At 50.9% G+C, this 20,386-nt stretch overlaps 6 protein-coding genes across 6 annotated transcripts; 3 read left to right on the top strand and 3 right to left on the bottom strand.

The window, feature by feature from the left end:
- Positions 1-1,919: 1,919 nt before the first annotated feature.
- Positions 1,920-3,506, top strand: NFIA_034620 (allantoinase alX; the record flags this gene model as incomplete). The annotated part of the gene is made up of 2 exons (XM_001265790.1): positions 1,920-2,420; positions 2,481-3,506. 2 exons carry the CDS (start codon positions 1,920-1,922, stop codon positions 3,504-3,506), a joined length of 1,527 nt encoding a protein of 508 aa, XP_001265791.1.
- A 342-nt stretch (positions 3,507-3,848) lies between these two features.
- Positions 3,849-4,858, bottom strand: NFIA_034610 (TMEM199/VMA12 family protein; the record flags this gene model as incomplete). Its single annotated transcript, XM_001265789.1, has 2 exons — positions 3,849-4,541; positions 4,601-4,858. The coding sequence occupies 2 exons, from the start codon at positions 4,856-4,858 to the stop codon at positions 3,849-3,851; spliced, it is 951 nt and encodes a 316-aa protein (XP_001265790.1).
- A 351-nt stretch (positions 4,859-5,209) lies between these two features.
- Positions 5,210-6,059, top strand: NFIA_034600 (tubulin-binding prefolding complex subunit PAC10; the record flags this gene model as incomplete). Its single annotated transcript, XM_001265788.1, has 4 exons — positions 5,210-5,229; positions 5,333-5,573; positions 5,646-5,879; positions 5,937-6,059. 4 exons carry the CDS (start codon positions 5,210-5,212, stop codon positions 6,057-6,059), a joined length of 618 nt encoding a protein of 205 aa, XP_001265789.1.
- Positions 6,060-6,797: 738 nt separating this feature from the next.
- atg26 (UDP-glucose:sterol glycosyltransferase) lies at positions 6,798-11,163 on the bottom strand (the record flags this gene model as incomplete). The annotated part of the gene is made up of 3 exons (XM_001265787.1): positions 6,798-7,115; positions 7,177-9,810; positions 9,859-11,163. 3 exons carry the CDS (start codon positions 11,161-11,163, stop codon positions 6,798-6,800), a joined length of 4,257 nt encoding a protein of 1,418 aa, XP_001265788.1.
- Positions 11,164-12,379: 1,216 nt separating this feature from the next.
- NFIA_034580 (DNA-directed RNA polymerase I subunit RPA34) lies at positions 12,380-13,376 on the bottom strand (the record flags this gene model as incomplete). The annotated part of the gene is made up of 2 exons (XM_001265786.1): positions 12,380-13,115; positions 13,171-13,376. The coding sequence occupies 2 exons, from the start codon at positions 13,374-13,376 to the stop codon at positions 12,380-12,382; spliced, it is 942 nt and encodes a 313-aa protein (XP_001265787.1).
- Positions 13,377-13,756: 380 nt separating this feature from the next.
- On the top strand, positions 13,757-16,484 carry grc3 (putative RNA processing protein Grc3; the record flags this gene model as incomplete). Its single annotated transcript, XM_001265785.1, has 5 exons — positions 13,757-13,790; positions 13,857-14,253; positions 14,304-14,430; positions 14,481-14,792; positions 14,847-16,484. The coding sequence occupies 5 exons, from the start codon at positions 13,757-13,759 to the stop codon at positions 16,482-16,484; spliced, it is 2,508 nt and encodes an 835-aa protein (XP_001265786.1).
- Positions 16,485-20,386: the final 3,902 nt, after the last annotated feature.

Genomic DNA, 20,386 nt, shown 5'->3' with positions numbered 1-20,386 from the left:
GAGCTCACGGGCCAACTGTCCCTGCTGGAAGGGCCTTGTCCTGAACAAGGATGGAGAAGCGAAATCTGAAGCTGTACGCTCTGATCAAATTGTCGTCATCATCAAAGGCTGGTCTCTCGAGATCAACTTCGATCAAAACGACATGGATTGACGTCTGCTACTATTGACACGTCTGTCTTAACTATCTTAAACTTGCTATTTCGTCTTAAAGCGAACCCTGCTGAAGATGAGGTATGCTAACGTTACATTGTCTACTCGCAGGTCAGCTGCTACCCTCTGCCCTCTGCCCCTGAGCGCTGAACCACGAGCCTCTGGATCTGGTGCTGACGGCCAGGGTTGTCTGCAGCCGCAAAAGTACCAAACAAAAGAAGATACGAGGGGCTCAAGAGACGTTTCGAGGTGGCTGCGATTCATCCGTTTAACGCCCCGTCAACTATTCTTACACTAGCCATCTGAAGTTTATAGTGTCGAAACACCAATGGATCCGCTTATACGCGGTCATGATTTGCCCGTCGAGTCAGATGACGATTTGGGGTTGCGTGGCCACGAGGAAGGGAAAGCTAGAGCGGCGTGTTGATCCGAAGCAATCACAATTGCCTCATGTCGAATCAGACTGACACAATTGTTGAACGAACGTGCTGATATCACCTTGACGAGACCTGATGCAATTGGCGAAAATGATCGAATAAGCATGACAATGTACTACGATCTCGATAGTACGCGGACATGTTGCACTATGCACGATGGGCCTTCGTTGATACACTCACTCTCTCAATTTAAGCGACTTGAGGACGAAAGACGGCCAGGCCGTGAGTCAAAGCTTTACGGAGGACGCCGAAAAGAGGGGGAGAGCACAGAATTTTCGAGACTATCGACAGTCTTCCTAAGCACCCAATTATAGAGAGCAATGGCTATCACACCCATCGTGACTCCATTCGTCAAGTCATTCTGATCGAGTAAAAGGAAACGGCCGAGGAGTTTCGATCGAGTAAGAGGGATGAGAAATCCGCAGGGAGATTCCCGATTGAACCAGCGGAGACGCCCGATAGATTGCCTCGCCCGTCAGGCACGCATTGGTGGAAAGTCTTGTGATTGGCTCGGAAGTGCGGCCATTGTTACGAAGTATGAAAATTTTACACGGCCGGTATTTTACGGATCGCTTGCCACTTTGCCTGTGGACTTGCGTTCCGATAACCGGATCCGGTAAGCATGAGGGTATCCAGACAATGCACACTGTCACCATACAGTGTGTATGACAGGCTTCTGGGTAGTATGGAGGGGTAATTGTACTGAAGAGAAGGACTATATTTTGACCGTCAGGTTTGCTGAAACAGGAGCCTGAGCAATAGGCAGGGGCCTGTTTGTTCAAGGCGATAACCGAAGCCAATGCTGCCAATCTTTGAAGCATAGTCTTCTCCGTAATTCCCATCGAGTAATCCGAACTGAATCAGTGGGTATTTCGAAGGATCGTGATCTCGATCGCCATTCTGGCTGTGCGGATGGCCCACGCACCCCGTGGACGGCGTTCTGGGTTACTCAACCGTATCCCCAGGGTCTTCTGGTATATATAAGTGGTGAGTCCTTTCGGGGTCAGCCATGATAATAATAGGAAATTTCTGAGATAGGGCCTTGTGTTCCTTCTTTGTTTACCCGTCTCGAACTTCCCCCGATTTTCTGCCGAGTGGCGGGCCCAGAACAATTTTCTTATCCTTATCAACCACTATCAAAACTTTCTTTATCTTCTTATCCTCCCTTATCAGCACTCGATCAACAAGCAATTTCTCTCCTCTCCCCCGCCAATCTTCCCTAGAGGAAACGGCAGAGTTTCTCTCTCTTTCACTGCTCCGTACCTCTCCTCTCGTTCTCAGTCGTTTCGTCATTCTTTCTCTCTATATCCCTTTTCTTCATACCCCTTCACCATGGAGGCTCCTCCTCAAATGCCTTCAATCTCCGTGGTGGCATCCTCGCGTGCCGTTATCTCCGGCCGTTTGACATCAGCCACGATTGTTAGCTCTCGTACCACTGGCAAGATCACTGCAGTCTTTGACTCGGTCATTCCTGCGTCTGACTTCCCCGCGGGGACTCCATATACCGACTATTCCCCTCATGTCCTCTTGCCTGGTTTGGTCGATGCACATGTCCACCTCAATGAGCCTGGCCGGACCGAGTGGGAGGGCTTCTACACTGGAACGCAGGCCGCCGCCTTTGGTGGTGTCACCACAGTCATTGATATGCCATTGAATGCCATTCCTCCAACAACAACCGTTGCCGGCCTAAAGGAAAAGATTCAGGCCGCCGAGGGCAAGTGCTGGGTGGATGTTGGCTTCTATGGCGGTATCATCCCCGGGAATGCTGGCGAGCTCAAGGCTCTGGTCCAGCAGGGTGTGCGCGGTTTCAAGGGTTTCCTTATCGATAGTGGTGTATGTATCTGTCCCCTCGTGCGTTCTTCGGTGCACACTGACCGCTTTATCCTTTTACAGGTGGAAGAGTTCCCCGCTGTCTCCTCCGAGGACATCAAGTTGGCTATGAAGGAGTTGGCCGACGAACCCACAACCCTCATGTTCCACGCAGAGATGTTACCCCCTATCGCTGCCTCTGTTGGAGACGCTGTCAGTACCTCTGACCCCCCTGCGGCCCCAGCAGGTCCTGTGGAAGTTTACTCCACTTTCCTTGCCTCCCGTCCCTCAGTCTTTGAGACTTGCGCCGTGCAGGAGATCCTATCACTGGCTCACTTGGCCCCTAATCTCCCACTGCACATTGTCCACCTATCAGCTATGGAGGTGATTCCTCTCTTGCGCCAAGCCCGCGCCGATGGTGTCAAAATCACAGCCGAAACGTGCTTCCACTATCTGTCACTCGCCGCTGAGGAGATTCGCGATGGTGACACACGTCATAAGTGCTGCCCTCCCATCCGCTCCAGATTGAATCAGGACGGCCTCTGGGCCGAACTCGAACGTCATGCCGAGGACGGAGTCATCAAGACTGTAGTGTCGGACCACTCTCCCTGCACACCGGACCTGAAACTCCTGCCATCCCATATTCCTGGCCATCATGTCGCCAATGGCGAGGTCGAAAACCCCGGCAGCTTCTTCTCCGCCTGGGGTGGAATCTCATCCGTCGGTCTTGGACTCCCTATCATGTGGACCGAGCTCAGCCGTCGCAAGAACCTGACTTCCGCCCCCGATGACGCCAACACCAAGCGTGCCCTTCAGGATATTGTGCGATTGTGCTGTGCCAACACTGCGGCGCAGGTCGGCCTGCAGAACCAAAAGGGCGACCTCGTCCCGGGCTTTGACGCTGATATCTGTGTCTTTGACGACACTGCCGAATGGGTCGTTAAGCCCAGCACCATGCTTTTCCGCAACAAGTGCTCCCCCTACCAAGGTCGTACCCTTCGAGGCATGGTCCGCGAAACCTGGGTGCGAGGCGAAAAAGTCTTCAGCCGAGACGATGGTTTCGTCGCCAAGATCCCAACGGGTCACCTCCTTCTCGAGAAGCGGGTTTGATTCTTTTCATTTTCCCTGATACCCATTCCCTCGATCGAGACTGTTGACAGTCTGCCAGTCTCAACAAAAGCGATTTCTCCCAACCTGTTGACATGATGAAACGATGCATGATGCGCCCCATTACTGACGAGTTAATTATAATGACTTGAGCAGCAGCATATCAGCTGATTCTGATGCCCCAAGCGACGCTGTAGATTTGAGGTTAGATTTTGATAGACGAATACCATGCATTGATTTATGACTCTGTTTGTCATTTCCGCTCCGGTGTCCAGAGATCTGGAACATCCGGACGAATAAATCCATTTCTTTGATCTTTCAACAGTATGAAACCGTAACTTACAGTCATGCCACATTATCGTGGTTCCTCTGACACTCCTTCTCCTCCCATTTCTCCCTCACCCTCCGCCGCACGCCTCCATTCGCACCCCTCCCCCATATCGTCTCCTGCTCTCCATCAACTCTCTGGATCCCCTCCTTATCCGTCTTGCCGGCTCGACCCCCAACCACATCACTCTCCACTACCTCCTTCCGCTCCTTGATGCGCCTCTCACGCGTCCGCGCCTGGTCAACCTTTTGAAGATAAATTGCATATATCAACACTTCCGCTACACCCACCATCAGCGCGGCAAACAGGGACACCAGAACCCGCACCGGCTCCGACGCGCCCTCGCTCACCCTATTCGCGCTCGGTTTGCCGGGTGGCTGTCCCCGCCACAAGGAGGATACAGAGCTCACCAATATGTCAGGGGTACGGAAGCTTGTCAGCGCCCAGTACACGCTGAACCCGGTGATGAGCACCGAGAGGAAAATGTTCAGTACCAGTGACGGGGTGAGCGGGTCTGTCGTCTCCGTATCGCCGGCGGGTGCTTTAGAGTCGTGAAGGGCGGAGAGAGTCGGCGTGGAGGAGGAGAAGATCGGCGAGGGCCCGCTTTGCCCTGGTGCGGAGGGTGTGAATGTTGTGGCAGTCATGCGGTTGTAGGCGTCTGCTTCGGCGGCAGCGAGGAGGCGGGCCTTTAGAGCGAGGTACTCGGGGCTCTGGCGATCATATTGGTTAATAGTTGCAGAAGGGGGAGGGAGTGGTGGGTAGAGCGTACAGGTTCAGGTTTCTTAGACGGAGGAGGGACGTAGACTCTTGTGCCGCGGAGGAGCGAGTTGAGGCTTCTGTCTGGGTTCGGGTCGGGACTCGTGCTGTTCGCTCCATTGCGGAAGTAGCGTGATAGACGGATCACTTGCTCATGTGAGATTGGCGAGTTGATACTCAGAGAGTCGGGGAGGTCCAGTTCCTTGCGAGAAGATGGGGGAACGGCCTCAAGTGCGGAGATGATATGAGTGGTTGTGTTGAGGAGGACCATGGTGTTTGTGGTGGGTGGGTGGATGTCGAAAGGGTAGATGGGAGTTTCAGTCCATATTTAATCAATAGTCCGTTATAAATACCAATATATTGCGATGGTTGATATGGGATGTTGTCTGGGTACTTTGGAGACACTTGGAAGGATGGAAACTTGGCCGGGCGATAATGACGATGATGGAGCCTTGCCCGATTAGGCAAATGAGCTCCCCCACATCCATCACCTCCAATCGATAATATCACCGGCTTCATCGCCCGCCATCCTCAGATCGGCCCTCCTTCACCATAACCCTCTCTACTCGCATAATATCGTACTCTGGGGCTCGGACTTTGTCTGAGGTCACCCAACTCCACAATGGCAGACAAGAAATCCAGGTAAGATGGAAACGCGAGGGAGAAGAAAAAGTTCATCACCCCTCACATGCCCCCCTCCAGTGCACCGCACCAGCATTCAGAACTGACAACCACTCTACTCCAGCACCGTAACAACACAAACGAACCCGCGCGGAATTCCCGCCGCTCCCTTCATCGATAATGTCAGCGACTACGTCGCCTCGCGCGCAGACGTGGAACCCACGCTACAGCGCTTCCAGGAGATGATCTCCAAATATCAATTCATGGAGCTCAACACCCAGCGTCGAGCGGCGGGCCTCCGAGAAAAGATTCCCGACATCAAGAAGACATTAGACGTCGTACGGTTCTTGAAAAAGCAGAAAGAAGTAGGTCATCGAGTCCAGTCACCGACTAATACCACTTTGCCGTGATTGTATGCTGAAGATGTGTAATGGCAGACAAACTCCTCATCAACCCTCGAAACCAGCTTTGAGTTAAACGATACGCTCTATGCGCGCGCGCAAATCTCCCCAGCCGACACGGAAGAAGTATACCTCTGGCTCGGGGCGAACGTTATGCTTGCGTACCCCATCCCGGAGGCCGAGACGATGCTCTCGGAGAAGCTCTCTGCCGCAGAGCAGAGTCTAGCGAACTGTGATGAGGATCTGGAGTTTCTGAGGGAGCAGATTACCGTGCGTGCAGGAGTACAGTTTCTTTTCCTGTTGAGTTCTGACTGACGTTTGACATAGACCATCGAAGTCGCTACCGCTCGTGTCTACAACTGGGACGTTGTTCAGCGGCGGAAAGAAAAGGCTGAAGGCAAGGGGGATGACGATGAAGAAGCGACCGACAAGCGCAAGTCAGGTGGCTAAATGTTCAAAGCCAGTAATGCAATTCCTCAATTATTATGTCGTGACCAGCGCCTTACATAGCATTCATATCCGACGAGGAGAGGCCTTCCCTTTCCTCCTCCTTATTCTATGTTGACCAATCTTTTGGGATTGGATTGCTGAAGCGCTACCGTGTTCATTTAATACATCAAAAGCCTGACGGTCATGGTCATCGGGCGACCACTACCAGGACGGTAGAATCATGTGGCTCAATCAGCCATGCTACACGGGATCGAGGATATAAATGGACTAGCCATTCTATTCGCGCAAGATTCAATTCATTCTATCATCAATACCCGCTGACCAAGCGACGTAAAGGCTTCACTTCTTCTGATCGCCAGGATGAAGTAGACCCAATCTGAAGGAAGGGGTCGCGTTGGACATGACATCGTAGCATCATATATCAAGCACCGTCCAGAAATAACAGTCATGGCTTCTCGAACTGGGAGATACAACAAGATAGCGGAATGGGTCCACACAGATGATCATGGTAGGTCAAAACGCCAACACCATGATATTAAACGATCAAACCGTATACTCTATGCAGAATGAACACCGAACCAAGAACGAGAGCTGGAGTGCCTTCTAAACATAACTCCCTTACCGAATCATTAAACAACGTAGTGAATCGCAATATTAAGAAAGAAAATGTCATCAAATCGTAAAATAACCCGGAAATGTGGATGTCGCGAGGCAGCAACACCACCGGCTCAGCCGTGTTTAGCGGCCACTCAGTTTCCTTCCCGGTCCAGAATCTCCAGGAACGGAATTGGCAAGCAATCGATCGGGCAGCATATCAGCATCGGAAATCGCCCTATCTCGCAGCCTCCTTGACATCTCCATGTCGGTATCGTCGCCAACAAACGTCCACTCCTCACTGTCTTCGACATCATCATCAGCATCCTGCTCGGCCGTCGTTTTGGCAGAAGGCGTTGGCGAAAAAGGCGTGGACGAAGCGATGGAGCGCTGGCGGGCTAGTGTTTTGGCGTATTCAAGGTCGCGGTAAATGGCCTGGATAGCAGTTGCCACTCCATCCTCCTGTGACCGATTGTCAGCGTATCTGTTGTCACGAGCACTTGATCGCAAGAATGTCACTTACACTACGGATCCTTGCGCCTAGATCTTGGGCTCTGATGATCATTCGCTCGCTATGGGTGGCTTCCCAGAGTGCCCGCGAGAAAACGCTCACGTTAAGCTTCTTCATGCAAATCCCCACGCCCAAATCTTCTACTCTCGACCCAAAAAAGAACTGATCACCGAAGAAAGGCTTGATGATCGTAGGAACGCCAGCACGCAAGCTCGCCCCAGTGGTACCCGCTCCTCCATGATGAACGGCAGCGTCGATGTGTGAGAAGAGCCAGTCATGCGGCGCAGCCTGAATCTGGTGGATCTCTGGCGGCAGTGGTACTTCCGGCTTAGCACTGGCAGGATCGCCGAGCCTATCGGACCATCCTTTGGAGAGAATACAGCGAACATCAGCCTTCCGGACTGACTCAATGACTGTCTTGGTGAGTGCCGAAGGATCAGACACAACTATCGATCCAAACCCGATATAAACTATCTTTTTACCATCTTCGCGGGCACGATGAATGAATTCGCACAGAGCAGTTGGAGGAGTCCAGTCGCTTCCCTCGTTAAGGAACCAGTATCCGGTAATCCGAATCCAGTCGGGGTAGTCCAACGGTGGCGGTACTACCGAGGGAGAGTAGTTATAGAGGAATGGGACTTTGTTCGGTTGCATCTTGTCCAGAGTAGTCGCCTTTAGGCCGAGCTCGTTTTTCCGCCATCTATTCACCTGCCCGGCGATCGCCTTCCAGAAGACATTGTCAAACATCACGTAGGTTATATAGTTGTACGCACCACCCATTCTGTGCTCGGGCACAGCAAAGGCGTGTGGGTAAGCTCTTGTCCGTGACCACGGCATTGTGAAGGCACGAAAGTAAGGGATTCTCAGCGCCTCGGCGATGTGTATACCCGCCATTGCACTGGGTGATTCAATGAGAAGGTCGCTGTCCTGGCAGCTAGCCCATGCCGATGACAAAAGATCGTCAATCCAGCCCCTGAACTTTTGCGACGCCTCTTTGAGAAAGGAATACGTGAACATCCCATTCTCAACGCAAATGCGCATGAGTTCCGCTGGGTCACCCTCCACCGGAGCAAAATCAATGCCATGCTTTCTCACCCATGGCTCGAATTCTGCATGGGTTGCAATCTTTGGCCTATGGCCTTCTGCAAGTAGCCCTTTACATAGGGCTATGTATGGCTGCACATCGCCTCGCGAGCCAATCGTCAGACAGGTGATCCGAAGAGACTCGGCAGGTTTGAAGTTGACGATGGAAGCGCGAGGATCGTCAAAAATCGGATGTAGCTCAGAAGACTCATTCAAGGGCCGCAAGTCATTTTCGCCATAATCATCATATCTGGCCTCTTGAAGCATACGGTGTTCTGTCATCGCTGCCTCGGAGTCATTCTGCTCCTGCTCAGCTAGCAAGCCTGACTCTGCCATAAACTTTACAGCCTCCAGATGTTGATGGAGCGTAACAGCGCAGTCATCCCGAGCATCAGACGTACGGAACTCGAAGAATAACTCCTCATGTCCGCGGATAATAATAACAAGACCGTGATAGCCAAATCTGAAGCCTTTCTCCTTCTCAACGTTCTCAATGTCTCTCAGAGGAAGAATCATCTTTGTACGAGTCCCAGGAATAAGACTGCGGAAACATAGCTTCTTCTGACTGACGTATATCTTGCCATAGAGTGGAAGCACCCGGTGCAAGTATGCAAAGTATGTAGCTTGCAGCTTCTCCGTACGCGGTAGTGCAAAGTGTGCACGGAAACGGTCGCCATAGTTGCAGCCATCCTCCTTGTCTTCTGGATCGACATCTTGATCATCTGGCAAAACATCTTCTGCCTCGCCATAATGTTTTCGACCACCAGTCCACATTCCCGAGACTTTCTCTATATAGCCCATAGATTCACTGGCCAGGAGGTTACTCATTTGCTTTGACCGGGTCCTCAAGTACTCGGCAAGACCTGCTGCACGCTGGAGAGGATATACCCCGGCTTTGACAAGCTCGTTCAGAGAAGGTGCACCCGAGAAGGATTTAGTCGGATCTTGCGTGTATTGGTCTGATTCACCGGTGGAATCCCGAGCCTCACGTCCACTCGTATCTCCATCCATTCGTCTGCCAAGCTCATCGATCTGTTGACCGGTACCAACATTGGCACGCGTGGATAGTGATCGAGCCGTTTCATCAGAATTGCGTCGCCCTCTTCTTTCTCCGCCAGAAGGTCTTCTGTCCAGACCATGAATAGTAGGAGATTGAAAGACATCACTGCGATTCAAGATCTGGCTCGCTGATTCTGCCGCATCCGTCATCGATTGCCAGGCAGCTGAAGACTCAGTCCCTTGCTCGAAAGAATTCAATATTGACTCTGACGAGTCCTGGTGTCGAGTTGCCGGCGATGATTTTATAACATCATGTGCGAGGCTCGTATGACTCGTGCTTGCACTCGCTTTCCGCTGCGTCTCAGCTCTGCTATTACCTAGAACTCTACTTGTCCCACTGGTCAATGACCACCTGTTTCGAGATTTGCGGGTAGGATCAGACCGAGGGGACCGGTCCGGTTGAGGCGAAAGGTGTTGAGAAGAAATTTTTAAAGATTGGTCATTAATAAGGCTTCTAAGGAACTCGAATGCTTCTCGTCCGGAGTTGAAGAATGTGAAGAAATACTGCGAACCATAAGCCTTGTGCAGAAGGAACGTAATCAAGAGACATACCTCATCAATCGCGTACGAATCATCATCCTCAATCACGCGTATTTTGAACGTCTCGGCAAAGTCGACCATAGGACTTTCCTCTATGTCTATAATGCTTTCGATCGGAAAAGATATCTTGACGCTCTCCCCCTCGTTGTGTGTCCGAAAGATCACTTTTTGCAGGGCTTTTACCCATTCCTTCGCACTCATGGAGCTGTCAGCTCTGAAATAGTACGTTCTCTGGTCTGTAGTGACTTGAAAATCTCTAGGCTCCCTCCCTTTCTCTTTTGCTTCGCCCAATGAGGCAGAAATCCCGTATCGAAGATCGACATGACCACTCGGAAAGTAGAGATTTGACGGGTCGGCATAGTAGGAAAGAACATCACCCTTCAAAGAAAACCAGTAGCGGCTATACTTGGGGTTCTTTCGACCACGTTTGTAAAGATACCCAGACTTGATAGCCACTGTAGATTTCTTGGGGAGATAGGCGTAGAAGCAGATGTGTCCCTCGGTGACGTACATGTACCCCTGTAAAAGTATGCTCTGAAGAAGTGAGCAGGCATACTCAACAAGAACTTTTTCTGGTTTGTCAAAGCCGAACATATCCATCAGCCTTGTAGAAAGGGGGGACACGGATGCGCCGCGAGGGCCCTTCTCGCCACTTTCATCGAGAGAAGGTTGGGAGCGTTCGGTAGACGACGCTTTCAAATCAAACTGGGCTTGAGCTTCGACCATACGGCTCAGGATAGGAGCTGCTCGAGGAGTGGCACTGCGTGGCCGCGTAGGAGGTGAAATGTTGGGCATTTCATCGCCCGTTGAAGGATCGGTCTGTGGCTCATGCTTGGAGTTCGACTCGAATGGCCGAAATAATTTATGGTCCGATATTGTCCTTGGATGGCGACGGCCTCTTGTGCCCGACTCCTTCTCTGATTTCCCATCGGTCCGGGAACTGGATCTTTGGCTCGAATCGAGGGGGGAGGACGTATTCGCCGACGCAGACGTTCCTTTCCTGACAGAAGACTCCTTCCTTGGCCGCTGCTCTGATTCTCCATCACTGTCACTTGACTCGTCAAACCGCGCATGAAAATCAGACCTGGAGCCAACAGCGGCGATCATCCCAAATATGGATTGTTGCATGTATTGAAGATGGCCCTCGCGAGAGCCAGATCCTCCAGGAGGTGCGGTAAAGTCGACCTGGGCATCGTGATTGTCTTTCAGTCTATCCGGCAAAGCACTGGGAAGAAGACGGCTTGTGGACAGGGACTGTCTGCTTGCGCTGAGCTTGCGGTCCACCCGTCGCTTTGCATCGTCCAGAAATGGGCGCATTCTCGACGTAGATCAGAACGTAAGTGTTTCTCCGAGACCAAAAAAGGTAAAGAAATGCAGTGGTAAATCGCGGCCGCAGCCTTAAGGTGCGGAGCGACGAGGCTATGATGACTGCGGTTGAAGGAGTGCGTTGTCCACAGATATGGTTGGAGGTAACAAGTCAGATGTCACAACCAGGGCTTTGAGTAAACCTAGTGTTACAATAGACACATAATCCTGTCAATCAGTTCACTGGTCCACAACAAGCAGAATGCCCCATACGCGATGAAGAAAAAGGGAATGAAAGAGAACGAGATAAATGAACGCTCACCGTCTCTATAGTACTCCAAACTGATAAGGGCCTCCTACAAGATTGTTATCAGTGCACCGAAACGCTTGAAGACGGTGTCATTAGGGCGACAGAAGGGAAGGGCTCTGAGTCATGCTGAAGAGAAAGACTAAGGCATGATCTTCCAGATGAAGATCCACAAAGCGAAAGAGTTGCAGTAAATGAACAACGTGCAGTGATTCCAAGCAAGTACGTACTTCCAGAGAGGAAAAAGCCCAACGCCCTAGCTTGACCTCTGGCGTCACTTGTCTGTATCAGCTGTTCATCAGTCCCCGGCCCCACCAATCATGGGGATTGCATGTGATTGAGGCACGGTATTCATCCAATCAGAAGCAGATTGGCATCACTCAACTGGCTTATGTCATCGCCCTCTTGATCTGCCTGTAATTTACATTACCGTCGCATCTCTGAGCTGGACGTGACATGAAGAATAGTAAGATCGCGGGACGATCAAGCAAAATTCCATGTGCGTAAGCCACGTCTAAGATCTAAGATCATATGATATCTAATTGATCTTTCTGTACTAAGTATTTGCCGCTCATCGAGTACCGTTGGGCCTAGTACAAGTAGGAGGCTGATTGCCGGTATCAGTGGCTGTGCAGTATGCTCCAATTTGGCTTGGGAACCTGGAGCAACGGAGTCTGGTCAAGAGCAGCACTGTATTGTGGATATCTTCAAGGCTGTATAGCTTGTTTTTAGAGAAAAAACGGTAGTACTAGAACCTAGACTCGAGCATCCAGGACTTGATCGTTGGTCCAAAGATGATGCTTCTTAGAAATCGAAAGAAATCAGGGCAGGCACCATTGGCCATGATGCGCAATCCCGTCCATTGGACAACTTTTTTCGCTTATGAACAACATGAAAATACAGTTCTCATTTCGACATTTATCACGCCTTCTCCTTCTTCCGTTTCTTCTCGTCTCGCTTTTTGCTTGATTGTGATGTATCGACAGATTGTTTCTTGGACTTCTTCCTGGGCAAGCTAGCCGATTGGGATCCTTCCACTTCTTCGGCATGCTTCCGTTTTCTTTCCTCGCGCTCGGTCTTTGATTCTCTGGGGAGCTTGAGAGTTGGCTTTCCCTCTCCCTCGGACTCTTCCGAACTCGAACCGATCGTCTCTGGTGGACCCTCTCCACTACCGACCGGGCGAAACCGCATCTTCAGATGTTTCGGTTGCTTCCTTGGTGGCTTGATCTGATCCTGTGCTGCTGCCAATACTGCATCGTCGGTCCCTAAGCTTTTAGGGAGGTCGATTAGTTCCTGTACGTGATAGGTAGGCATGGTAGTGGCAGGTGCGCTGTAGTATGTCTGCGTCTTCGAATCGTATAGGAGGAGACTCTTTCCACCCAAGTCGCCCTGGCCAATGTTCTCCGATGGGATACCATATTGCACGCCCTCGTGCTTAAGTACCGGCTCCCCTTGTAAGATCTTCGCCAGCGACACCTCTTTGACTTTGGAGAGAGGGAGGAAGGCGGGCGCAGTGATGTGGAAGAGTTGTTTGCCGCGAAGGTCGGAAAGGAGGGAGGATGTGGTAGAAGATGGCGGTAGTTGCTTCTTCGCAGCTTTGAAGCCTGACGGTGGCTTGTAGGAAGGTCTTGGGTAGAGGGAGTCGTTTGAAGATGAGCTAGTGCTTGTGAGCTTAACAGTTTTCCGAGAACAACGTAAGCGATAGAACCTACATATTGGAAGCCTTGATCTCTGGGGACGAAGGGACACTTTCAGAATCGGAGCTGGCCGAATCTTCCGACTCAGATCCTGAGCTTGACGAATCTTCGGTCTCGCGATCCGATTCCGACTTCTTTGTTGGTTCCGGCGATGTCGATCTGCTGCTTGAACTGCTTTCGCTGTCCGAGGCAGTCTTCTTGATTGACTTGGCTGGCGCCATTGTGCTTCGACAGAGCTGTCTGTCAAAGAAAGCGTTTGAGATTTCGATGCGGTGTGTTCGGGACTTGCAGCCTCGGCCTGCTGGCTGCGCTCAAGGTATATTTGCAAAATGCGAACAAATCAATATAATCTTGTCCCGGGCAGAGGCATATACCTGTGATTAATTAAAGTTTTGGTGAAGAGCTGACTCCGCTAGTCGCGAGGTTATTCGGCCGCGGAATCTGGTGAGCGACAACTTTTTTTTCTCCTCCGCGGAGCACAGACCACCCTCTAAAGTCCGCAATCCGCGATGATATGAGATTTTTGTGGTGCCGCCTTCTCATTGAACATATACTTTTATTTTCAAAATCTTGAGCCAATTGCGCTCAACATTCGTATCTGATGAAAAGAAAAGCTGAGAAGCAGCAGGCGACTGGTACAGACTCAATCTCCTTCCGTTCTCTTGCTCGCTTGCCGATAGCTAACTGAAATTCTGTCTCAGCTCCGGTCAGCGCTTTTGCGGCGCGCAAAGCTCGGCAACAGCAAGCGCAGCTTGTAGAGCCAGAGAAGACCGCGCAGAATGAGCCCGCCGTCGAGCCGCCATCCAAAAGAGCGCGGTGGTCACCTGAGGAAGGTGCCGCGAGGCAGGCCGCTAACGGAAACGATCGGGTACAGACGAGGCGCTCTACGAGGAGGAAGGCAGAGACCTTGAGCTCTGAGCTTGCTGAAAAGCAGCCTCAAAGGTCTGCTGCCGCCGCAAGAGCACAGATTGCAGAGCGGACACCAGCTCCGGAGAAGGGAGATGCTGAGACCTCCGACGCCGCCGAGGAAGAAGAGGAGGATATACTGGAGCGAGAGAATGGCGTAGGAGTCATTGCTGCGGAGGACGATGCTGAAGGGTGAGATAAGAATGTTGTTTCAGAAGAGCACATGCACTAACTCTCTACAGCTATGAATCACCGGCCGATGACGTCCCGCAGGTCCAGAATTTTCCACTCTCAAAGACACGGTTGAACAAGAGCAATATCGTATTTAGTGATGAGCGTACACTCTGTGTTCGTATCAAAGAGAAGATGGTACGAAACGGCATGAGACATGTATATGTGCTGTACTAATGGCGGACTAGACCCTCGTGTTGTTGGGACATTACGACCTTTGGGTCAAGCGAGGTGTGATTAGCCTGATGGGCGCAAAGCTGCATCCTTCGCCACGGCTCTACAGGGTTTACGCGCCGTCTACGCACTCGTTGCCCGTCATCAAGTGTGTAGCTGGGGTCGATGGCGAAGCCGAGATTGAAGTCAAGTCATGTAACAGTGGCATCTATCGACTCAGGCACTTGTCGCCATTGTATCAGCGGATATGGAATGGGAAGAACACAGCAGCGGACAAACTGACATTGAAGAAAGCTTCTGCGTCTACCAAGAGAACTTTCTCAGTGGTAGGTTTTCTCCTTTTCAGTTGATGGGTCTATTAGCCACCTAACTTCTGACAGTTATATACTTCATCCGACGACTCCTGGAATCGTCATCTGAGGCCACTACATCTTGAAAAGCAATGGAGCTCGGCGATTAGATCGCTTTCGCAGCGAGGGGGACGATTGAAAGTCCTGATCTGTGGTCCCAAAGCGTCAGGGAAATCAACCTTTAGCCGCTACCTCTTGAATCATCTTCTCAGTCCAGCGCCGCAAACCGAAAATAACCACCGGAATACTGACGGAGTCGCTTTTCTGGACCTTGATCCTGGACAGCCGGAATTCTCTCCGATGGGACAGGTTTATTTAGCACACCTTCGCTCTCCATTCTTTGGCCCGCCATTCACGCATCCATCGTTGGCTGAATCCCAGGATGGTTCGATCATCCGGAGTCACCACATCGGAGTTACATCTCCAAAGGAAGACCCTGACCATTACGTTTTGGCAGCAATGGATCTTATGGACCGCTATCGAGCCCTACTGGCAAGCTACCCTCAATGTCCACTCATCATCAATTACCCCGGATGGATCTTCGGGCTCGGCCTAGAAGTCGCGACATGGCTAGTGAAATCTTTGGGTCTATCGGATGTCGTCTACATGAGTGAAAAAGGCCCGGCCGAGGTCGTGGAGCCCCTTGGCCATGCTGCCCAGGAAGCTAGAGTTCCTCTGACCACGCTGCCGTCTCAGCCCACCGATTTCGTCAGCAGATCAAGCGCTCAATTACGCTCGATGCAAGTACAGTCCTACTTCCATATGTCCCACCCGAGCGAGATTCATAATCCACAATGGCTGGATACAACCATGTCCCGATCTCGACCGCTCGTTGTCGATTACGCCGGGCCACGGCAAGGCATTCGTGGAATAATGGTAATGGGCTCTCAGATTAGCCCTGACCTTCTCCATGAGGCCCTGGATGGAGCGCTCGTCGGCGTTGTTGCCGTTGAGTCTCCCAATGCAATTATGGGCCAAGCCGACACAGCCGGATTTTCGGGTAGCTCTCAACGGGACGCGACGCAAGGCGCTGAAGATCTGTCAGGTGCCGCTTCAGATGTCGACATGAACGACGTTACGGATGCTTCCCACGGGGACGTCGCTCCTACATCGTCCTCCTCTGTTGAATCAATGATCACACGTACCCCGAACGAAGATTTACCGTATCTCTTCGTCGGCTCCGGGAGCTGCAACCCTCTCGACCCCAAGGCCTCCAACTGCCTGGGTCTGGCTCTCGTCCGCTCCATCGACGTTCCATCACGCAAGCTGGAACTCATCACTCCAATCCCAGGATCCAAACTCCGCGATGCCCTTGAACAAGGCCATGGCATCGTGCTAGTTCGCGGGATGCTAGATAACCCCAGCTGGGCCATCAGCGAAGACTACTACGCCGCGCGGGCAGCGGAAAAGCACCACCAGGAACTTGTCGCCAAAGCACGCAAGGAAACCGACACTCGGGATGGTCGGGACGCAGCGGGTGACGCAGACACGCAAGGCATGGTGTCTGCCTTGCTCAGGGACCGGATACGGCGCGCTAGCAACGTGCCTTGGATGACGGTGATAGAGGATAACAGCCGGCGGCACCGGGAGGCCGCCCAGCGGGAGAAGTCTCTGTGGAAGTTACGCAAGAAAGCATACCCTGGTAGCGAGAGTGAAACCGACTGGTAGTTTTGCTCGTCGCGGAAATACAACAGTTCACATTTACTTGATTTGCTATTGTAACTTACCGCTATAGCAGCGGTGCCTGCCATTTACCCGAAACCACAGAGTAGCGATCTTCATCTCAAGGGGTCCTTTTCATCCCATTGCTGGATCTACGTATCTTGGACAACTAATCGCCCTCGGGGAGGAAAAAAGGGGATCGAAAGAAAGAATGAATACGAACGCCTCCCGCCATAAACAGACCCTGGTCATATATACGGTCACTCGTAAATCACCATCCTGCCCACGCTCAACTGCCCTACCCAAGCAGACAGACGGGAGGCGGCAGGCATTCAGCCACGAAAAGCAAATATCAACTGAGCTACCTAATCGCCCATTGACAAAATTACCTGGGTGACCATGAACATGAACATGTATCTACAATGAGGAGATGACCAGGTGACCGATTGACTCTTGATGCCCAAATCGTGTTCCCGTCGCTACCCCCTGAGATTCCTGCAGGTGGCTGGACGAAAGCGGGTCTGAGGCTGGATTGCCCCCCTTGTGCAGGGTGCATTGCCTTCCTGCAGGTTGCGAAGAACCAACTCGGAACCGGAGACTCGAGATGTCGCAATGCAATGGAATGTGACTGGTCACCTCGGGATCTCCTTTATCAGGAGATCATCTGCGTTGCGGCTGCGGCGGGGGGCGGCGCTATGGGAGATCTAACTACGGTGTCAATGTCAGCCTGATCATTGCCTGAACCTTGAAGGTGTAGAGTATCTAGTAAGGAACATTACTGTGTTGCTAGAGATTATGCTCCGTGTGAATGATATCCAGCTGAGTGTTGCACAATCACTAAGCTGATATAATTAAAGTTCATAGTAGTAGTCATTACCTTACCAACCACTTTTGCTAACAACAATGATGATCATTACTGAATTCTCGTAGGTTCCACGCGTGAGGCTAAAGTAGAAAGCAGAAAGCAGTCTGCAGGAACCGGAAATAGGAAACTGGAACGCCATCCAATCAGTCGTTTAACGTCAGAGACAGAAGAGATTAGAGGTCTCCTCGGCGAGACAATCCGATTGGGAAAGTCGAGGCTGTCGAGCACAGCGCAGGTAAGACTAAATTAAGAAAGTAGCAGGCGCGGTTTGCCACGTGGAGAAATGTCTCGATCGACAAGACAAACGCTCGATTGAGATTGGTCTGTTCATGAGAGGGACTAGATTACTTTATCAAAGGACAGATGGTTTTAGGACGGATGGAGTCGAGTCGTGCCAATTTGCCATCCGTGGACACCGATGTGGAACCCGCGTGATTTAAATGTCGGGCTGAGGTGGATCATGCAGTCTCCGACTCGTGTGCTTGCTTACTTTGTTCAGGATGAAATCTGATCAATTCTGCTGGACTGACTGGTTTGAAGAGAGTAGAGTATGTATCTGATTTCTTCAAGCTATGTAGAAGTACTGGTGGAGCCTATACCAGATGCCTTGATGGCGCTGGTACTTGTGAAACCATGGGCAGGTATCTAGACAAGCATAAGCTCCAACTAGGATCAGAAGAGATCAGAGTATCCGTCAAATTGGATAGTCCGACAACAATAATACATCGTAGAGAGGTACAGTGCAAACTAAATATCATATCCTTCCTTCACTTTAAACGTGAGACATGAACCATCGTCGAATACGACAGACTGATGACGCCTGATAGCTTCTACCTTATCCACAAGCGCCATGCGATAACGACGCAGGAACAGCTTCCTGGAGCTAAAAAGCTTCCTTATCGATGGGAGTTATCAATATGATCCATCACCACATATCCAGGACGCCATCGATAGACAGATAGGAAGAACCAAGTACCTCCGTACTAAGTAAGGGACAAGTAGAGGCCTAAACTAGTTAACAATTACAAGCCATTGAGGAGTGAAAACAAGGAACTTCAAAACAAACATCACTCTGACGTTGACTTCCGTGGCAACGACTAGTTCGAAACTGTCCAGACTATCATTATCATGACAGGGAACCTGGCCGGTCGCAGCACCCAAAACCCTGGCGTCATCCTGGTCAATATCAACGAGTGTTAAGTTTGTTCTGCAAATCTCGGGGAGTAATCTTAGGCTAGTCGTCGTGGAAAAAGCAGGAGATGGGAAATCGTGGAATCCTTCCGTGAGCAGTCGGCTTAATTCCATTGTTATTATTTTGCCGATATCCCTGTACCAGAGTAATCAACTATGCTGACTTGAGATGAGACGGCAGATCGAGAAGAGCATATGGAATACGAGGCAAGCAATTCTCCATATTAATTAATTAACCATGTACCTTAGGCTACACCTGCACTCCACATGCAAATGCAATAGTTATATTTCCATCATTCGAGGAAAAAACAGCCGCATCCCGGCGATTGGGTTGGGGCCCTTAAAGTGTAGGGTAGTATGCTCAAGGCAAGATCTCTCCTCAACAGTCATTTCAGTCGTAGTCAATCCCATCTTTCGTTTTTGAAACTACTTCCTGACAGTGAGACCTCCTCCTTTTCGGGGCAACGAGTGACACTCATCGGTCTCGCCAGTCGCCAGTCCCCAGAATGCCGGGTGCCGAGATGACACTCCTGACACTGCGTAGACCATTTCATTCCGACGGATCAGACATGTCGTTTACGCCTTTACTCTGACCAGCTTAGCTCCGAATGCGCTTATTGACCGACTTTACTAGAGCTTCCTGCGACGGAGCTGGAACAAATCGGAGGCATAGGAATAAATGTCATAGATATCCTGCCGTTTGTCTCACGGCTATTGACAACGTTCCCATGTGGTGGGGGTGACTCTGGCGACTCACAAGCAGGAGGTGACTGTGCTCCGTACTCCGTTAATATACTCTGAAGACTTGACCGTCTCTCTCTCAAGGCCGGGAATGTAGCCTGTTCGGTGATAGAGACGGCAAAGGATCACAAGCAAATGATTGCCTTAATATACTACAGAGTATACTAGAGTGAGCTATTAATCCGGAGGAAGAATATGGTCCGTACCCTGTCCCCGGTAAGCGATAGACTAAATGGAGTATGCTGACTATCTACTTGGAAAAAGAGATCGTGACGAGTAATGGATCAAAGAGGCTAAAGACGGACAGGAGTCGACACGGTGTGTTTCAAATCTACAAGAAACGGCCGTTAGGCTAGAGTAGGTGGCCTAACCTGACTAACTACCATCGACCTCCGACGTCCTCCGTTCTCCATGGGTAAATTTCCTGACTGAGATCTGAGTCGACGACAACTTGACTACCCGATGATCCCTCCCCAGTCATCACATGTGAGACAGCGATAGGAGGTTCAAATTGAAAGTTTGCAAATTGCAAGTTGTGACTTGTGGCTGGCGGCTAAGTATGAACCGTTTGCGCCTTCACAGTACGGACCTCGTAGCGAGCTGCTCTAGTAGGTTTTTGACAATCATCATTCAAACTTTGTATGTACCGATTCTTTGCATAATTCTTTCCGTCATATTACTCGGAGGCTTAAACGGCGTCTTTCCGTGGGGCTGATGCCAGAATAATTGCCTTTTAAGCGTTCTGGCTGGGAACCCAGAACAGAACGATCGAACTTTGTTACTTTCAGACGTATGGTATTTGTCGAGTTTGTGATGACATCCCATAGGCCGTGGAAGTTGGCATTCGTCTAGACCCCGTTTTCGTAGTAAGCATCGACCTGTTGCTTCCGGGAGACTGGGATGCTGCCGATGGGTCGTAGGGCCGGCAATTCTCATGGGAGTTGGTTACTGCGCTCTCAGTGGATGATTCATGATCATCTCAAATAGAAACATGCATTGCTTTTCTTACCTATGCAATGATAAAGTACTTTATTCTTTGATGCATGAAATTTATCTATCGATTCTTCAGTAATATGCAACATGCAGAAGCAATCAAGTCACTCAGGTGACT

The sequence above is a fragment of the Aspergillus fischeri genome, genomic scaffold (assembly GCF_000149645.3).
Source record: "Aspergillus fischeri NRRL 181 1099437636247 genomic scaffold, whole genome shotgun sequence".
Classification (NCBI taxonomy): Eukaryota; Fungi; Ascomycota; class Eurotiomycetes; order Eurotiales; family Aspergillaceae; genus Aspergillus; species Aspergillus fischeri.
Note: the sequence above shows the minus strand (reverse complement) of the source record. Positions and strands in the feature narration are given on the sequence as shown.